Source organism: Ramularia collo-cygni (assembly GCF_900074925.1).
Source record: "Ramularia collo-cygni strain URUG2 genome assembly, contig: RCC_scaffold19, whole genome shotgun sequence".
In the NCBI taxonomy this organism is placed as follows: Eukaryota; Fungi; Ascomycota; class Dothideomycetes; order Mycosphaerellales; family Mycosphaerellaceae; genus Ramularia; species Ramularia collo-cygni.
The window spans coordinates 486,759-504,189 of NW_019716273.1; the positions used below are offsets into that span (position 1 = coordinate 486,759).

Here is a 17,431-nt window from a genome sequence, read left to right on the forward strand (position 1 = left end):
TATGTAGGTAGCATGTACTGTACTCGTTGCAAGCAGTCCCGCGTGCGTTGTTGTGCGTGGGAGGCTTTTCTGCACTCTGGCCAGTGCCGAGCCGCATGCAGGCCTACAGGTAACAAGGACAGGCATGCAGGGAGAACCCCGCTCGTTGTYGAGAGGGTTGGGCCGCCACGGTGGTCGATTTCTAACCTAGAGTCAGAGGTCAGCCTTGCTCGTCGTACCCCTTAACTCACATCTCTCACCAGCGACTCATCTGTTTGCACCGGGCCCCTCGAAAATCTGGATTATTGGCAATTCGACTGGCCAGTTTCCCGGACGGTCAACCCAAACGTTCCTGCCTCCCCGGCGCCCCCTGTAAGCGGGAAAGCCAACGCTAAGTTCCCGAATCCCACGCTTCGGGGTGTATATCCGTACCCGATCACCCAGCCCAGCCTCTTCGCCTTCTTCCTCACCCTTCCATACCATACCGTTAGGGCCGCAGGCATTACTAAGACGACTCCAACCGCTCGCAATAGTACATCACGGGGTCTCGCGATTCCGTCTTGATTTGCAACTCCGCAAATCACATACACCCAGGCAATGTTCGGACCACAGACCAGGACTCGACTCTCCTCCTTCTCTCGTCCCCATCTGCCACACTGTCGACCTCACGGCCCGATATAAGTTGAGACGCCACGACAACCGACGAAAACATCACGATAGGCGCGTCTGGACGCCTTCCATCGCCCTCCGATGGCCTTCCAGACAGCAGGCTACCCAATGCCTCACGGAGCAACGTATGCGGCGTTCAACTACCGTACGCCGCCGCAAACACCACCTCCTGCCGGCAGCTATGCGTACTACTCCCCACGACATTACGCGCCGCCAACGAAAGGGCACACCCGAAGAGCCACTGGGGATGCGACAACATACACCTACACTTACACGACCGCGACGCCGCGCCGGCCGAACCACTACGCGGACGCGACCCCAGAGCCCACTTACCATACATCCGCGCAATCGACGCCGTTGCGCAAACCCGACTATGTAAGTGGCTCCGATCGCAAACGCGAAAGCGCTCGATATCAATACTATCGTGTGCCCGTCGATAAGCCGGCCGCTGCCCATCGCAAGTCCTCCAGCCAGCACTACTCGTCGAGACCGCAGTACGAGTATGTCCATAATGACTATTACTTCGACCGTTCACACGAAGAGCTGCCGCGCTACGAGCAGTACGAGCAGCGACCGCCGCCATACAAGCGTCAACAAGGTTACTATTACGAACCACGAGCTGATCATCGATACCGCGATCAGGTCCCCATATATACCGCTGCAGACTCTCCCCAGCCAGCACGCCCCCGGCGATCATCCTTTACCACCAAGCCGAGTAATCCGCCAACTCGGCCGCGGCCGAGCACTGCCAACAAAGCACCACCAGCCAAGGCCACCGAAGAGGATGCGCGCCGTGCTGGCATTCCAGCCGGTTACTCATACAAGAACTGGGATCCCACCGAGGAACCCATCCTGCTGCTCGGCAGTGTCTTTGACGCCAACTCACTCGGGAAATGGATCTACGATTGGACCGTCTTCTTTTATGGCCCCGCAACACCAATGGCCGAGGTTGCAGGTGAATTATGGCTGCTACTCATCCAGCTTGCACACAAGGTCAAGCGTGCGGAAGACACCCTTCCCCGTATCCGTTCGCAAGCATCCCGCGATATGGTGGACGACTTTCTCGATTCTGGAGAACGCCTATGGCAACGCTTCAACAAGCTTCTCAAAATCTGCGAGAACTACATGTGGAAGGCGGCCAAGAAGGAAAGTGGTAATGCGAAGAAGGTCACGATGGGGAAGAACAGCGGGTGTGAGTTCGTCGACTCGATCTTCGGCCGCGATCGCGAACTGGAGCGTACGGAGAAGATGATGACTGGCATGCGCTTGTGGAGCATGCGATTTGATGCCAACTGCGATGAGATTTTGCGCAATCCTGGCGCATAGACTGGCTGCTGCCTGGAGTTACCGGCGACTACGCTGCGATTGATCTTCTGATACCCAATTCGCTACACATTTTACGGGATACACAACGCATACTGGAGTTTGAGGATTTGATTGGCTTTCAGTTTTGGGAATGGATGGAAAAGAACAGCGAATTGTAAGAGTAATTTTTCTGCATGTCGGCCCTGGTTGATCGCCAGTGGTCATGAGATTTGGTTTTAGATGGAGTGAGTCACGTTCTGCATTGCCAGCTATATACCCCGTTTGCGAGCATGTATGCTCGACATTGCCATGGTGTCTGGGATGGTCAATAGTCAGTTTTGTTTAGAGATATACTTGAAACCATGATTCGAACACATGCTCCGTTCATTTGCTCTAGCCCCTTCTAGCACTATCACCCTCATCACTAATCGCCATGCGTGCTTCTGCTGCTATACCCACCTAGGTACGTACCTCGATCCTCTCGATCCTTCCCGACTTTGCCCCCGCGGTCTGAGCCACACACGCTGCCCACGTGCGAGCCACGAGCATGCCACCAAACGGCTGCGCAGCTTCCTCCGGAGATTTCCAACGGTAGCCGAGCTAAAGAAGCAAACATCACGACCAGAACTCGGAGATGCGACGTTTGGATAGAGCTCATTCACAAGCGGGAGCTTGCAGCTGTCTCCGACACCCGTGTGAACGCGATCAGCAAAGGTGACAGGCAACTTCCATGCTGTCTCGTGCAGCCTTCCGGAACCCAATCGAACCAATCACATTTCGACCCGCGATGGTGGTGGTGTGTGGGCGACGCTTTGCTATGGTCTCTTCCTTTTCTTTTGTGAGCCTCTCACGTTAATGCACGAGCTCCGGTGGTCTGGGTGGTGAGCAGTGGAAGCGATGGAAGCGCCAGGACTTACCACGCCTCGGCGATGCGGCTATGGATTGATTAGTGCTCGCTCGAGGCCGGGTGGTCTTGTGACATGCACAACATCTCGATTTGWTGTGATCAGTCTGACCTGCATGTTCCTTCCCTCCTTTCGGATGTGAGATACGCTCACGAAAGGATCGGGGAGGGGCTGCTTACCGGTCATTTGCCTTGAAGCTGCTGCGACTCCGTGCAACACTTTGCATTTAGCCGCAGCTGAGCAGATGATCCTCTTCTATTGACGTGAGACTTGCTCTTCGTCCCCAGTACCCATGTAGGTAGCTGAGTATAAGCCTGCCTTGTGAGGTCTGGCTAAGAGAGCCTCTACTGGCTGGCCATGAGCACAGGAGCAATACTGGTTCGTGGACTTCGACTCTCGGAAGTGTGCGTTCGAGATGTAAGCTTTGTAATGCACATACCAGAGGACTGTCTCACGGACTCACCTTATCAGACGGGACGCCACTTTGAGGATCATGCTTCTACCTCAGATGCCTATCCTTCAACATCAGCAGCGCTTCAGCAGCCATGATATGTCTGTCATTTACTAGCACAGGGAMATTCGTTGTCGCAGGTACAGGAGCAGCTACGACCGCAGGGAAGAGAAAGCCATGAACCACAAGAGGATGCGGGATTTCATGCAGGAGAGGCGGATCGCAACGATATACGCTGTATCCTGGAGGCAAGCCGGTTCGTCTCATCCACATCACCACCAAGAAATGTTTCGACTCGTCCTTCATGGCCTTCACTGCATTTATCCTCCCTTCCAGAAGACCCCTCTATCCAATGCATTTGAGCAAACGAAGCGTCCTCGGTGACCTGAAATCTTTTTCGGCTCACCACTCATTCTGGTACAGTGAGTAGATAGATGTACGCGAAGTCGACGTCCCATCTGAAATGTGCTTCGGGCAGTGACCCTGRACGCCCGAAGTTATACTTACGAGCAACTAAATCTTCGGCCAACGAAAGATCAGGCCACTCTGTCATTGTCAGTATATATCGTATCGTCCTCCGCGATTCTGCGTCGTCGTCTGATTTGATGGTGCAGTAGTGCTCAACGCCGCCCTGCGGCCAGACGTGATCTACCATTGAACACGGGTCACCGAGACGAAATCTATCTACAATTCCAACAGACACCCGTGCCTCTTATTCGCGTCCTTCTTCAGCACATCAATCTGAGGGGGGAAACCTCGAAGGCGTCAAAGCTGGCGGATTRTGCTCTTTTGGCACCATCTTCCTCATGCAAGTGTGKAATACTTCATGAATCAGCGTTCTGGTAATGCTGAAGAGCGTCCAGTGTATCATGACTATGTTAGTCTCGACTCCGATCAGTATGTCTAAAGCGGCTGCATACAGTCCTCGAGTGAACGAAATGTCTATGAAGTATACACCGTCCATACAACCCCCTATAATGGCCTCGCTCACTTCATACACTGTCTCGCCTTGCTGTGATACAGGGGCGAGGCGGAAATGTACGAATCTGGCGAGATTCAAGAGGATACAAAAGGTAGATTCCTCTTGCTCCGGCGTCAAAGTCTCGAAATCGTCACTGAATTCTTAGTTAACCTTGCCGTGCAGCTCGACTTCAAGCATACGAGATCTTGGGTTTCTATCGTGTGAAAGAAGGGGAACGATGCCGCGATGAGGTTTGTGGCCATGCGCAGACCGCATAGTTGATCTCGCTTGCGAATCACTCTCTCGCGAAGATCGGATGAATTGGGTTAGTAAAGGCTGGACCAGCCATGTTGGACAACATCACCTCCACACGATAGAATTCACTGGGGCGATACTGATGACAGTCATATACGGGTTTGTAAGTGGCCGTCATAGACATTGTGCGAAGTAGTTGGTGCAGTATTTGCAGCTCACGGGCAGGGTGAGCGTTTACTATCATTGAACTATAAAGACACTTCGTTGATAGTGGCTCGCGTACGAGGACAACGACCTCCAATGAACGGATCTAAGAGAAGGAAAGTGATCAGCATAAATAAAGTGACATTGCTTTGAAGCACAACATTGCCGAGCATTCCAGCATTTCAATTTCCTAGCGTGACTTGGCATGCGGCATGAAGTGAATGAGTGAGACGGTCGCGTGATGAGATCCATGTTCCACGTTTGAGTACCGCTTAAGATCATGATCATGACGGATTCTGCAGATCGAATTGTATCTCGCGACGCCAAGCAGATGCTTTCCAGTTCGCCGGACGATAGATGATGGCCGGTGAGTGTCAGAGGAGCGTGTAGAGCTCAAGGGCGTTCATCGCAGCCAATAACGTGAAACATGATCTTCGACATGTGGAACTTAAGGAGGGAGACTTCGCTGACTGTCAGAGAGCGATGCGCAACGCCGCTCCCACACATCATTGAATTTTCTCGCTCACTATAGCGGTCAGACGGCACCGCAAAAAGCAGTCAGCCAGTATTGTCTTAGCATTTGAGCTCAATCATGACCAGCCATTCTTTTCCATGCTTTGAGATTGAATCGACAGCATAACTTTGCCGTGTGAAGTCTTCCCATCGTGCTGGTGACGGACAGCGACCACCATCAAACAATCGTAGCTGATACTGTTATTCGTGTGAGGCCGTGATGCTCGATCTGCAGAGATGAATAATATCCTTGAGAAAGGAAGATAAGAAGAGGAATGGGGTGATGTCTGCAGGAGTAAATATAGATTTAGGCTTATTTTAGCCTCATCTCGTGCTGTCTGCACTCGGTTAAGCCGAGTAGATCCACTTTCCTGGTTCCGTCATCCTTTCTTTGCTAGCATCGTATCTGCGCGTTATGCACCGCATATATCCCGGAGGTAAACTCTTCTGGAAAGCCCAATCGTACCAGCAAGGCGCTGATGATGTCACATCGTACTGCGACTCGCCGAACGCTCGAGCTCTCGACGGTTCTAGGGGCTCACCAGAGAGACACCGCCGATGTGCCGCCTGGCTGTCTGGGAGTGTGAGAACAGCTGATGCCAGGATACTCGCTCAAAGTGTTCTTCATCTTGCCATTGGTTGGCAGATGGCGTGTTTCTACCACCTCGAGGCCTCATAGAAGTCCGTCAGAAGGGATCCCAGCCAAAGAGAAGCAGGAATAGTCAAGCTCCCAGGAGCCGTCAGTCGGCGACACGAAGCTTTTTCTGATCCACGCTAGCACCAATGTCTCGTTGAGCCCAGACTTGTTAGTCGCATGGCAAAGGGTCATCATCATCGTCAGCGAGAAGTTCTGCCACGCTACACATGGCTTCGTAGCAGATCTATTCTTGGCTGTATAACAATGGCCGAAGCTAAGTATTCCAGATAAATACCACGGGAGGGGGTCCTCTATTGCAACTCCAAGTCATCTCGTTGTTCTCGCCCGGCAAACCCACGCCGAAATTGTCTCTTCGCAAATCATCCTTGCGAACTTTACAACCCCGAAGTATACATCAGGGTTCTCTGCGTTGGCTGCACCTTCAGTCCCAACCTCAGCTTCAACAACGCCCTCCGTTTTCACGAAAAGATGAGGCCCTCTCAAGCAATAATTGCATCTTGTGTGCTGGCAAGTGGCTATGCTCTGCCTGCTACATCCAAGGTAGACAGCGAATGGGATGTCATCGTTGTTGGTATGTTGCAAACCTATGGTATGCTTACAGTATATACTAACCATCTCTACAGGCGCTGGTCCGGCTGGAATTGTCGTTGCTGATCGAATGAGCGAAGCTGGAAAGAAAACGCTGTTGCTTGAACAGGGTGGTCCATCATATTACGTTACCGGAGGCCGTGACCGTCCCGACTGGCTCCAAAACACCAATCTAAGCCGAGTCGATGTCCCTGGTCTCTACAAATCCATCTTTGTAGGTACCGAGCTTGCCGGGAGTGACAAATGACACCGCTAACGTACGTCCAGAGCAATCCTAGTGACACTCTTTTGTGCAACAGCACTCAACTCAAGTCATATGGCGCTTGCACGATTGGTGGAAACACAGCCATCAACGCTGGCCTCTTCTTTCTACCACCCGCGTCAGACTTTGATCTCTACTTTCCCGATCAGTGGAAGTCAAAAGATGTGGCTGGTGCCATCTCAAGATTACGGGCGAAGCAACCTTTTACGGACGTCCCCTCTGCGGATGGCAAGCGCTACCTTCAATCTGGCTACACAGCTGCCAAGGAATGGTTGGTCAACGGCGCTGGCTTCAAGAGTGTTACATTCAATGACGAGCCCGACCACAAGACCCGGACATTTGGTCACCCTGAGTTCAACTACGAAGGAGGCCAACGTRGCGGGCCTGTCAAGACCTACCTCCAGTCAGCTCTCAAGCGGTCAAATTTCAAGCTACAGAGTGGAGCGCAGGTCAAGCGCGTAGTGCGGAACGGAGCTCAGGCGAGCGGCGTTGTGGTTAAGATCGCTGGAACGGAGTCTACCATTAAGATCGCTGCAGGTGGACGCATCATCCTCAGTGGTGGTGCCATGTTCAGCCCACAGCTGTTGATGCTGAGTGGAATTGGAAGCCCTGCCGACCTATCCAGCCTTGCCTCCAACGGGCTGCTCACTTTGCCTTCCAAGTCTTGGATCAACAACACCGCTGTTGGCGACAAGCTGTTTGACAACCCCAACACCTTCATCGAGTTCTCGGCGCCGAGCGTCACGTCGTACACCTACAACTACACCTCGCCGATTGAGTCCGACAAGCAGCTGTACCTATCGTCYCGATCCGGACCTTACTCCTTTGCGTCGGAGACCTCCGCGTTCTGGGATGTGATTGAAGGTGCCAACGGTACGAGGACGGGAGTTCAAGGAACCATTGATTCTGCCGGTTTCAGTGGCTTCATGGGAAAAAACACCATCACACTGAACGTCTATGGTACTTCGGGTGTACGATCTACAACACGTGTGGCTCTTGACAAAACCACCGGTGCTCCAGGCCAGGCCGGCTCATTCTTCTACACCGATGCGGAGGGTGAAGATAGTCTTGCCATCGCGACATTCATTCACCAGATCTTTGCTGGGTTGAAGAAGGACTCTGGTTTACAGCCATTGAACATTGCAAGGGATGCTTCGATTGCAGAGATTCGAAAGTACATCACCAGTGCCACTCCTTACACCGAAGGCAACGTCAACCACTGGAGTTCCAGCTGTCGGTTGGGCAGCTGCGTAGATGCCAACACCAAGGTCAAGGAGATGAACAATTTGTTCGTCGTGGATGCGTCGATTGTCCCCCCGCTAACTACAAATCCCGTAGCTGGAATCATGGTTGCTGCAGAGAGAGCCAGTGAGCTGATCCTTGGTCTCAAATAAAAGTCGATCTGAGCGGCATGATCTTTTTTGAAGCGTTTAGCGTAATCATGACTATTAGAACAGCACAAAGCAAGTGCTCCCAAATAATACACATTCATCCAACAAACATGAGTCAAGACTGAAACGTCCCTGCATCTCATCGAAGCGTCAACGTCTCTCGGAGGACTGATAATCAAAGACGGTCGTGCCCTCTCTCCAAGGATCTTTGATCTCTTCGATTTCTAGAACGCCCGTCARCAGACGCACAGCTTCCAGTACACCGAATCCAATCTCCGGAGCCTCCGAATGTCTAGAGATCTGAACAGAGATACTACGCCATTCCACCCTTGTAGCCACCACAAGCGTACTCAGCATCTTCAGCTGCATGATTAACCGCTCATAATCTTCCGCTCTGCTCAACCGCACAGTCACATCCCAAACTCTCGCATTGCGTAACAACGTGAGATCTTCCACGGCACCAAGATCCTGACCTTCCCATGGTGAGCGATAGCGGCCATCTATATGCAGCTTCACATCTACAGCATGGTGAAAGACGGGTATTGCTTCCTCGTGGATTGAACGACAAGTCCTCAGAAGTCCCAGGGCACACGAGCCGCATTTGGTGGAGCGGCCAAGGTTGTGAGAGGTGTGAGTTGATGGTTTGTAGATTCTGCTGTCGACGAGCGTGAGTAATATGCCGTCTTTCCAGATGCAGTATGCGTGCTGTTCATGGCAGGCAAAGGTATGAGTGTAGATTTGTTCTCTTAGCTCCGCAGGCAGCTTCCATAGCACGTTCAATTCGCTTGTCATGATGGTAGGTTGTGAGTTCGACCCACTCTTGGATTCTTGGTACGTCTTGATGCGGTCAATTCATTCAGAAGTGATGTCAGACGTCTGTTCTATAGAAGCAAGGCGGCTGGGCCAAAGTTGCAATGTTGGCCTGAGGCCAACAATGTCCCCACAGTCAGCCCCATCCTACCCTACCTTACGCCACCGACGAAATTTGCTTTCCCTGGTCGGCTTGCAAAGAAGGTTCTGACACGGGAAGCAACCGCCGCGTGCGCCGCGTGCTATTCTATCCTCCAAGATCGTCGGACCGATCCAAGTCTTTTGCTAAATACTACACCTTCACATTCTGTAAAGATTATCCCATTCGTTATCAATCATTCCTTCCTTTGCATGGCGGACCTACGCACGACACTTCTTGCTGGTATAGCCAAAGAGCGCGTGACTGCGAAGAATCCGCCCACATCCGGCATCGATCTAGATGCCGACCGATGTGCAGCTCTGCATAACACTTTGACTCTCTACGGCTGGGTCTGCTCTGGAAAGAAGATTTCGGAGCTCAGAAAACGAACGTGGTGGAGCACGCATGGCAACGAGACTCTCAAGGCAATCTTGCGACCTGGAGTCATTCGCTTTCTTTCCAAAATCTTCGAGGTTCCAAACTACAACTTCTTCTATCATGTCTCGGGACTCGCCTCACCGGAGCACATGTTGGGAATGGCGGATGTGATGATTGACGATGAACACGATCATTCTGGGAAGAAACATGAGAAGCACAGATTTCCAATCCTCTACAAGAGCTCCGAAGCTTTGGTCTCCCAACCCGCAGGAATCGTCTTTGATCAACAACGCGGAAAGGCGATTCTCATGCCTACATACCATCATGTCTTTGATCTCAGAAGTGCCGATCTTCCCTGGCAGAATCTSGAAACCATTTTGAGTGCTTACATCGATATGATTGAAAGCGAGAAGGCGCTGGCAATTCACAACGAAGCAGTGATTGAGGACCCGAAAGCTCAACACGCGGGTGTTGGAGGCGATTTGGAGAGGAACAAGACGTTCGCGAGGTACTCCACTCGTCCTTGGATTATGCAACCCTATACGCTGGACGATTTGCATACGTGTATAGATACCTGGGCCTCCCTGGTACAAGCGATTGAGAAACGGGCAGGAATCGCAAAACATCACCCGAAACCTGGTGACGCCGATTATGACCCCGAGGACGAAATTCCTCTCTGCTCACGAACCGCCCTGACCATCGCACGTATACCGCGTGGATTCGCGTATGAGATTCTATCTCATGCCCGGTCTTCAGATGTCTGGTTCGTAGCACCAGGCCTTCGACTACCGAAAGTGGAAGAGTTCCTCCAACAGCCCTTTAGAGACATTCTGGAGAAGTACCCCGAGGAAACAAAGGGCATGAAAGTACCCTTTCTCTTTCTTCGGTGTCCCGGAACTGTCTCCGCGAAAGAAGCAAAGTTCCGCTACCCCTTCTCCACGCTCGAGTCTGTTCCCTGCGGACTCTATCTTGACGCTTTTCCCAATGCCAAGAACCCGYTTGAGGATGCCTGTCGGCTCGTCCTGCCCATTCGCTTGAGTGATAAGCGACGGTATGCTCGAACTTCCGATGGACGGCTTCTATATCAGAGCCATAGTGATCTGTACCAGACGGGCATCAATCCTTTTGTGATGAGGCATGGTCCGAAACTAGCCGCCGTGCTTGATAATTGGCGGGAGCACGTGGAGAGTGGACATTGGACTGTCAACTCCAAAGGTGTAGAAGGTGGAATTGGAGTTTGGAGACAGGCGGAGACTCGGGAGCATTGGTGGAGATACCAGAGCGGTCAGCACCTTGTCATTTAAACCAGGGGTTGAAAAACGACAGGAAATGGTCATGTGGCATGTAGATTTAATGACATCATTTGTACGCTTGAACGACAATGCAGAGATTTGAGAAGAGTCAAAGAGCAGGAACGTCGTGTTCATTTACGCCGTTGTACATTGCCATGTACCTGTAGCATACAGAGTGTGAGGAGCTTTTGTCCTGTACAGTATGAACGCCCCTCCCAAAAGCAAACCCAAACGCCGTGCCGTGTCACGAATCACTCTCATAATCTCATCACTCTTCGAAGAGCCGAAACAAGAACCCAAACGCCTTTCCCTAGCATGAAATCACCGTGGTCGTCCATCATAATCATCAATACTCAACACCAATCCCCCCCAATCCTCCCTCTCCACTCTCGAAGAATCCTACTTCTTCACTCTCAAAAGACGCTTCAAGACCTTCTTCCACCGACCCCAGCGCCGCAAACCCTTCGATCCACCCTTGACATCACCCAACAAGTCCTTAACACCATCCCGAAGATCCTCCTCGCAAGCCCTGAAAGTCAAAACATCCCCCTCCTCCTCCTCCACACCCCTATCCCGCATATCCCAAACCTCATCAACAACCTCCTCCCAAACCTCTCCACTCTCACTAGCCGCAGGAACAGGAACGTACCACCTCATCCCAGCCTCTCGATTTCGCATTCGACCCGGCGAAGGCGAAGGCCAAATACTCGACGGCGAAACAGATCGTGTTGAGAATTCCAGAGTTCGTATCGAGAGACTTGGGCTTCGACGAAGTACACCTTGTAGATGATGGCGACGTTTGCGAAGACAGCGTTCGAGATGTAGGGGGTGGCTGAAGGGCATGTAGTCGTCGGCGATGGTGCTGCCTAGACTCGAGAGGGAGATGGATTCGGGGATTGTTGGGAGGCGGTCTTCTTTTGGGTCTTGGTTCTTCTGTTGATTGGGTTCGCTGGTAGTGTCTGATGACGATATCTCCTTGTTGATGTTGAAGTCGTGCTTCTGAGGTGGAGCTCGACGAAGCTGCTGGGCTTCGCAGAGGTCGAGGTATCGGTGGAATCGCAGCTCTGATTCGCTTTGGATTCGATGGGAGATGTTCGTGCTGCTGCTGAAGAATGACGGCTCCATGTCGATTGAGGGAGTGAAAACCGAATTCAATTCGCGCGGGGATCCAAAGTGTCCAGGAGTAGTAACGCTGCCATGGCCTGGTACTTTGGGAGTAGAGATTGATGGTGACAGTCGCGTGCTCGACAGACGCACTGGAGTGGAGGACTTCCTCTCATCGCCATGGCTGCGCGCGAGAGGAGAGTGTTTCGGAGGTTGGTTTTGATCGAAGAAAGACAGACGGTAGATGATCGAGTCGTCGTCTTGGGATTCTGAGGCCAGAGAGTACTCAGCATTCTCATCGTCGTCGTCCTCTTCAGAATCGCTCTCCATGTCAGCATTGTCTGCCGCTCGACTGTTGTTGTCTTCCCATCTCATCCTCGGGATGAAATGGATCACGCGCGCTGGGTCCTCCTCTCCCAAGGCTGTCCCTGACGGCGGGGACATGATGGTGTAGTGCAATGTAACAAGCTGCCGATGAGTGCGGTGTGTTGTTGTACTCGAAGAGTGATGAAATGCTTGTGTTTTGCAAAAGGGAGAAACAATGTTGGGTTGGAAGATTTTGGTGGGATGGAGAGTGACATTAAGCATGGACGCTAGCAAAAACGCGCTAGTCTTGTGTCAAGTGAATACGAAATGCAAGTAAACAAATAACATCCGTGTTGTGAAAGTGCCCAACCTGTAAACTCGTCTTCAGCTAATTATCTTCCAAGCAAGCATTAGCAGCGCAGGCATTGTGAAGAGGATAGCATTCGCAGCCATAGGATGCCCTCTGCGCAGCATGTCCACCCTGCACCCATGCAACCAACCCATTCATCAGCAAAGTCCAGGTATCAAGCGAGAACCCAATAGCGTCCTTCGCGCGCAGTCCGCTTCGCCCTGTCCTTCTTACTCATCGCAGCAACCTTTGCACCACGGAGACGCTCCGTCTCTTGCTCCTTGGTGTAGTCCGCATCGTTGCGAGCTTGATTTGCATTTGAAATGCCGGCCTTGTCGAAGCTGCACAGATATGCATCAATACTGTAATCGTTGCTCCTGATGTTCGAGAATCCAAGCTCGTAACGGCCGTCGTCCAAATTCCACTCCATGATACCACCGCGGCCATCTTCATCGTAGGCCTTGATCGTGGCAGCTGTTCGCGTCAGGACCCAAGGCCCACCGTCCCTCGATAACCAGGTGTACGGTACGTATCCTTTCTGCCAAATGGCCAGCACCTTCACTTTCCCATCTTGCTCCTCAAAAATCCAGTCGTCATCATTCCAATCGAGGGACTCATCCGGGATGAAGGCTGATGGCCTGCACCATCGCAAGATAAAGTCAGGGACAGTCTCCAGGCCCACCGCGCCGTAGTCTTCGATTTTTTCCCCCAACCATTCGTAGCAAGCATAGCAAATAAAGCGACGGGAACGGTCGCAACAACAACATAATGCGCGGAGCGAGTCATGACAGTATTTCACTTTCTGACAATGCTGTGCAAGCCAGTAAAGGCGTTCGGCCCCTGCAGCTTCCAGCACGCCATTGTAATTCCACCGCCAAGGGCTATGCACCCGAAAGAAATCACCAGGAATGTGCTTGAAGAGATTGTACATGGCGAACAAGCGGGCAATGCAGAGCGCCGCCTGTGCGTATTCGAGGCCGAGATCCTGATTGGCTCGGATGATCTCGTTCATGTAGGACACCAGACATGACAGCGTCGTCTTTGGTCGTGGTACTGGACTGGTGTGGCTCGTTTTGACGATCGTGGTCGGAGAGGAGCGACGCTGCATCCGCACTTCTCCAGATGGCAGTTCTGCCAGAAGTGTGTATTGAAAAATCTCATCCTGAAGCTCGTTTGGCAAAGCCCGGACGCGGTCCATAATATCCATGTTGAGGTCGATGAAGTGCTCTGAGGTAGGTATTTCGTAATAGCCCTGTAGTGGACGAGACCGCTAGAAAACGGAAGAAGACGCGCGGGATCCTCGAAGCGTTCGAGTCGCAGATATGGTCGCAGATGTGGTCAACAGCTGGATAGCGCTGGCGATGCGTAGTCCCTCGCAACAGAGCGCGCGGACTCGAAGGTGGCACGCGAGTATGTCGAAGAGGACTTCAAATCGAGCGAGCCGTTGTTTATGCAAGATGCGCAGTCCCAAATTGAAGAAGCGTTCAGGTCAGAAGGCAGCGAGGAAGAACGCAAAGGACGCAAAAGATGCATGCGTTTAGTGCCGGGCTAGCCGAGCAGTTGATCATGTGCGGACCCACCTCAAAGATTCACTTACTACGCCATTTTTCCTTTTGATTTGGTTCTTCTTGCATCTGCTTAACACAACCGTCTTAAAGCGTTTGTCGTCTATTCATTTCACCTCATATCGTCCGCTAGAAGCTTACTGCATGTGTGAACAAACATATACACACTAGACGAAGCAGCGCGCGTGCAATCTGCTAGGTTTAAGTCGAGTTCGAGGTCGATGATCAAGTCGACACCCTGGCGATCGTTAGCCTTTCGTCGGATTCTTCTTCCTGCTCTACAACATCAGCTGGTTTTTCTCGAGACGGCAGCTCCAACCACGCTATTAATCACAGCGACCATGGATCGTAATGCGCGGATCGGTGCCTTGCCACAAGAACTCCAGGACCAGATCCTTCTCCTCACGCTGATGTTGACGCTGCCGCCATACTAGCGTCTGTACCTGAAGTCGCCTTTGAAACTTGCGACAGATCCAGCATCGATGTTAGTTCCTCCACCGAGTGAAGAGCCCGAGCTCATCCGCTGTTTCTCATCTATCCCCAATGGGTTACTATGAGTCCGCTCTACTGAAGATACCGCATGGCTACCTTTCCAGGCAAGAGTCAGCTGACTTGAACCGAGGAGGGGAAGCCTTGCGAGTTGGAAGTCTGTCGCGTCGACCGGTACAATCGCATGCAAGTTCGAAGTTCCACCCGAGATGATGAAGTCGGGGAACAACATGGTGTCTGTGGTCGTGCCGGTCGACCTGGAATACAAGCCACCGGTTGCTCTGCAGAAGATCATTCGCAGATTCCGCCGTGCCATGGCCAAGATCTTCTACCGCGACACCATCTTCTACACTGACAGCGCAGTGGTGGAGGAAGGACCGAAGCGCTATCTGGATGGGCGAAATGTGGAGTTGTGTTGATTGTGAGACGWGATGGATAAGGCGACAGTATATCGGCTGTTCTTCCACAAAACTTGAAGCGTGGGTGTGCTTGATGGAAATGGAGATTGATTGATGGAGGTCCAGTCTGGGGAGGTGTTGTCACGAAACAGACGGCCGATGTCGGATCTGTATATCCTTCCCCTCTACATTTTTGCGGGACAACATTGAAGTCTCCCAGGCATTGACTCACCAGATACATAAACACAACACCACCATCATGGTCGCCCACAATCCCTCACAGCGATATCTCAGTACCAGAGGTGGATCGTACGATGTATGCAGCGTGTCACATACAATCTCCACCAATTCGTGCTGATCTGGCCGGTAGCTGTCCTTTGAGGATGTCGTCTTGAAAGGCCTCGCCAGTGACGGTCAGTTAAGAACAGCAATACATGCCTGTCCAATCAACACACCTAATCGTATATCGGTATAGGCGGACTCTTCATCCCCGAGGACATTCCCTCCATACCCGTCGATGCCCTCTCCCAATGGGCCGACCTCTCCTTTGAAGACCTCGCATTCAACATCTTTTCCCTCTACATTTCTCCCGAAGAGATTCCTCCATCCGACCTCAAAGACATCATCGCCCGGAGTTATGCCTCGTTTCGTACCCCCGACATCACCCCTCTCGTCACTCTCGATGCCTCCAAGAATCTCCATCTCCTCGAGCTCTTCCACGGCCCAACATTCGCTTTCAAAGACGTTGCCTTGCAGTTTGTGGGCAACTTGTTCGAATACTTCCTCGTACGCCGCAATGCCAACAAATCTGGCTCTTCCCGCGAACACCTCACAGTCATTGGCGCAACATCCGGCGATACGGGTTCAGCTGCCATCTATGGTCTGCGAGGGAAGCAGGATGTTTCCGTCTTTATCATGTATCCCAATGGAAAGGTCAGCCCGATTCAAGAAGCTCAGATGACCACGGTACCGGATGCGAATGTGCACAACTTGAGGGTTGAGGGCACCTTTGACGATTGTCAAGTATGCGATGCCTACCTATTTCACTTCGCCTTCCAGAGCACTAACTTCAGCTTGCTGTAGGACATTGTCAAGACGCTCTTCGCCGACAAGGAAATCAACTCCACCCTCCGCCTTGCGGCCGTGAACTCCATCAATTGGGCCCGTATCCTCGCTCAAATCACATACTACTACCACGCCTACTTCTCCCTCGCCCGCCAAACCAAGATCGCTTCCCCTCGTGTTCGATTCGTCGTTCCCACAGGCAACTTCGGCGACATTCTCGCTGGATACTTCGCTACACAAATGGGTCTGCCCGTTGACAAGCTGGTGATCGCAACAAATGAGAACGACATTCTGCATCGATTCTGGCAGAGCGGTGTGTACGAGAAACAGGCCAAGGAGGGACATCAAGAGAAGGATGCCGTCAAGGAAGAGATTGGTGCGTTGGCGGATCCGGGCGGTGTGAAGATGACTTATGCGCCGGCAATGGATATCCTCGTGTCTTCGAACTTTGAGAGATTGCTCTGGTTCCTGGCATACAAGACAAGCAAAATTGAAGAGACGAATCACAGACGAATGGAGGCTGGAGACAGAGTAAAAGGCTGGTTGGAGCAATTGAAGAGAGATGGGGGATTCWCCGTTCCAAAGGAGATGTTGGAGGCCGCGAGAGAGGACTTTTCCAGCGAGAGGGTCAGTAATGAGGAGACGATCTCCACTATCAAGGACATCCAGCGATCAGAAACAGATGCAAAGGAAGTCGCAGGGAGAGATGGAAAGGTCGCTACCACAGGCATGATGGATCGGGGAAGATATATCCTCGACCCACATAGTGCTATTGGAATTGCGGCAAGTCTGAGGAGGATTGAAAAGGAAAAGGTCGAGGATGTGCAGTACATCTCTTTGGCGACGGCACATCCGGCCAAGTTCTCGGCCGCTGTGGAAATGGCGTTGCAGGATGTGGAAGGCTTTACTTTTGAGACTGTTTTGCCGGAACAGTTCAAGGGGTTGATGGATTTGGAGAAGAGATTGGTGGATTGCAAGGCGGATTGGAAGGCTGTGAGGGAGATTGTGGTGAGGGAGGTTGAAGAGGAGTTGAAGAGTGCGAGGAGATGAAGTGTTTGGGAATGATATAGAAGGCGATAGATTTTGCTTCCATCGGGGTCTGAACGATGGATGGATCTGGTCTGTCGATTCACAAATTCAATGGAGTCCGATGAAGGACGTGCGTATTTGCGTACAGAAGGCACGTTCGCTTCTGCTTGCGGAAGGCACGAAGGACATAATCAACTTCCTAACTCTTCCAAATCGTACCTTGATTCACGCATCGCTAAGGAAACCTGGAAAGATATCACGATTCCGACCTGTCTTCATCTCCTAGTCTTGCTGGAAGAGATAGACGAACATCTATATGGCATCAGGAACAGCTGGACTGGCAGCACGAGAATCACTTCTATCAGA

At 52.0% G+C, this 17,431-nt stretch overlaps 9 protein-coding genes; 6 read left to right on the plus strand and 3 right to left on the minus strand.

Annotated features, from left to right (window-relative positions):
• Positions 1–729: 729 nt before the first annotated feature.
• On the plus strand, positions 730–1,974 carry RCC_09834 (uncharacterized protein; the record flags this gene model as incomplete). Its single annotated transcript, XM_023775073.1, has 1 exon — positions 730–1,974. The coding sequence occupies one exon, from the start codon at positions 730–732 to the stop codon at positions 1,972–1,974; it is 1,245 nt and encodes a 414-aa protein (XP_023630841.1).
• Positions 1,975–3,661: 1,687 nt separating this feature from the next.
• Positions 3,662–4,155, plus strand: RCC_09835 (uncharacterized protein; the record flags this gene model as incomplete). XM_023775074.1 has 3 exons in its annotated part: positions 3,662–3,731; positions 3,788–3,863; positions 3,924–4,155. The coding sequence occupies 3 exons, from the start codon at positions 3,662–3,664 to the stop codon at positions 4,153–4,155; spliced, it is 378 nt and encodes a 125-aa protein (XP_023630842.1).
• A 2,213-nt stretch (positions 4,156–6,368) lies between these two features.
• RCC_09836 (related to cellobiose dehydrogenase) lies at positions 6,369–8,144 on the plus strand (the record flags this gene model as incomplete). XM_023775075.1 has 3 exons in its annotated part: positions 6,369–6,471; positions 6,524–6,702; positions 6,756–8,144. 3 exons carry the CDS (start codon positions 6,369–6,371, stop codon positions 8,142–8,144), a joined length of 1,671 nt encoding a protein of 556 aa, XP_023630843.1.
• A 147-nt stretch (positions 8,145–8,291) lies between these two features.
• RCC_09837 (uncharacterized protein) lies at positions 8,292–8,933 on the minus strand (the record flags this gene model as incomplete). The annotated part of the gene is made up of 1 exon (XM_023775076.1): positions 8,292–8,933. The coding sequence occupies one exon, from the start codon at positions 8,931–8,933 to the stop codon at positions 8,292–8,294; it is 642 nt and encodes a 213-aa protein (XP_023630844.1).
• A 369-nt stretch (positions 8,934–9,302) lies between these two features.
• RCC_09838 (uncharacterized protein) lies at positions 9,303–10,772 on the plus strand (the record flags this gene model as incomplete). Its single annotated transcript, XM_023775077.1, has 1 exon — positions 9,303–10,772. The coding sequence occupies one exon, from the start codon at positions 9,303–9,305 to the stop codon at positions 10,770–10,772; it is 1,470 nt and encodes a 489-aa protein (XP_023630845.1).
• Positions 10,773–11,159: 387 nt separating this feature from the next.
• Positions 11,160–12,308, minus strand: RCC_09839 (uncharacterized protein; the record flags this gene model as incomplete). Its single annotated transcript, XM_023775078.1, has 1 exon — positions 11,160–12,308. The coding sequence occupies one exon, from the start codon at positions 12,306–12,308 to the stop codon at positions 11,160–11,162; it is 1,149 nt and encodes a 382-aa protein (XP_023630846.1).
• Positions 12,309–12,694: 386 nt separating this feature from the next.
• On the minus strand, positions 12,695–13,726 carry RCC_09840 (uncharacterized protein; the record flags this gene model as incomplete). The annotated part of the gene is made up of 1 exon (XM_023775079.1): positions 12,695–13,726. The coding sequence occupies one exon, from the start codon at positions 13,724–13,726 to the stop codon at positions 12,695–12,697; it is 1,032 nt and encodes a 343-aa protein (XP_023630847.1).
• Positions 13,727–14,782: 1,056 nt separating this feature from the next.
• Positions 14,783–14,992, plus strand: RCC_09841 (uncharacterized protein; the record flags this gene model as incomplete). Its single annotated transcript, XM_023775080.1, has 1 exon — positions 14,783–14,992. One exon carries the CDS (start codon positions 14,783–14,785, stop codon positions 14,990–14,992), a length of 210 nt encoding a protein of 69 aa, XP_023630848.1.
• Positions 14,993–15,230: 238 nt separating this feature from the next.
• On the plus strand, positions 15,231–17,086 carry RCC_09842 (probable threonine synthase; the record flags this gene model as incomplete). XM_023775081.1 has 4 exons in its annotated part: positions 15,231–15,287; positions 15,342–15,384; positions 15,447–15,994; positions 16,055–17,086. The coding sequence occupies 4 exons, from the start codon at positions 15,231–15,233 to the stop codon at positions 17,084–17,086; spliced, it is 1,680 nt and encodes a 559-aa protein (XP_023630849.1).
• Positions 17,087–17,431: the final 345 nt, after the last annotated feature.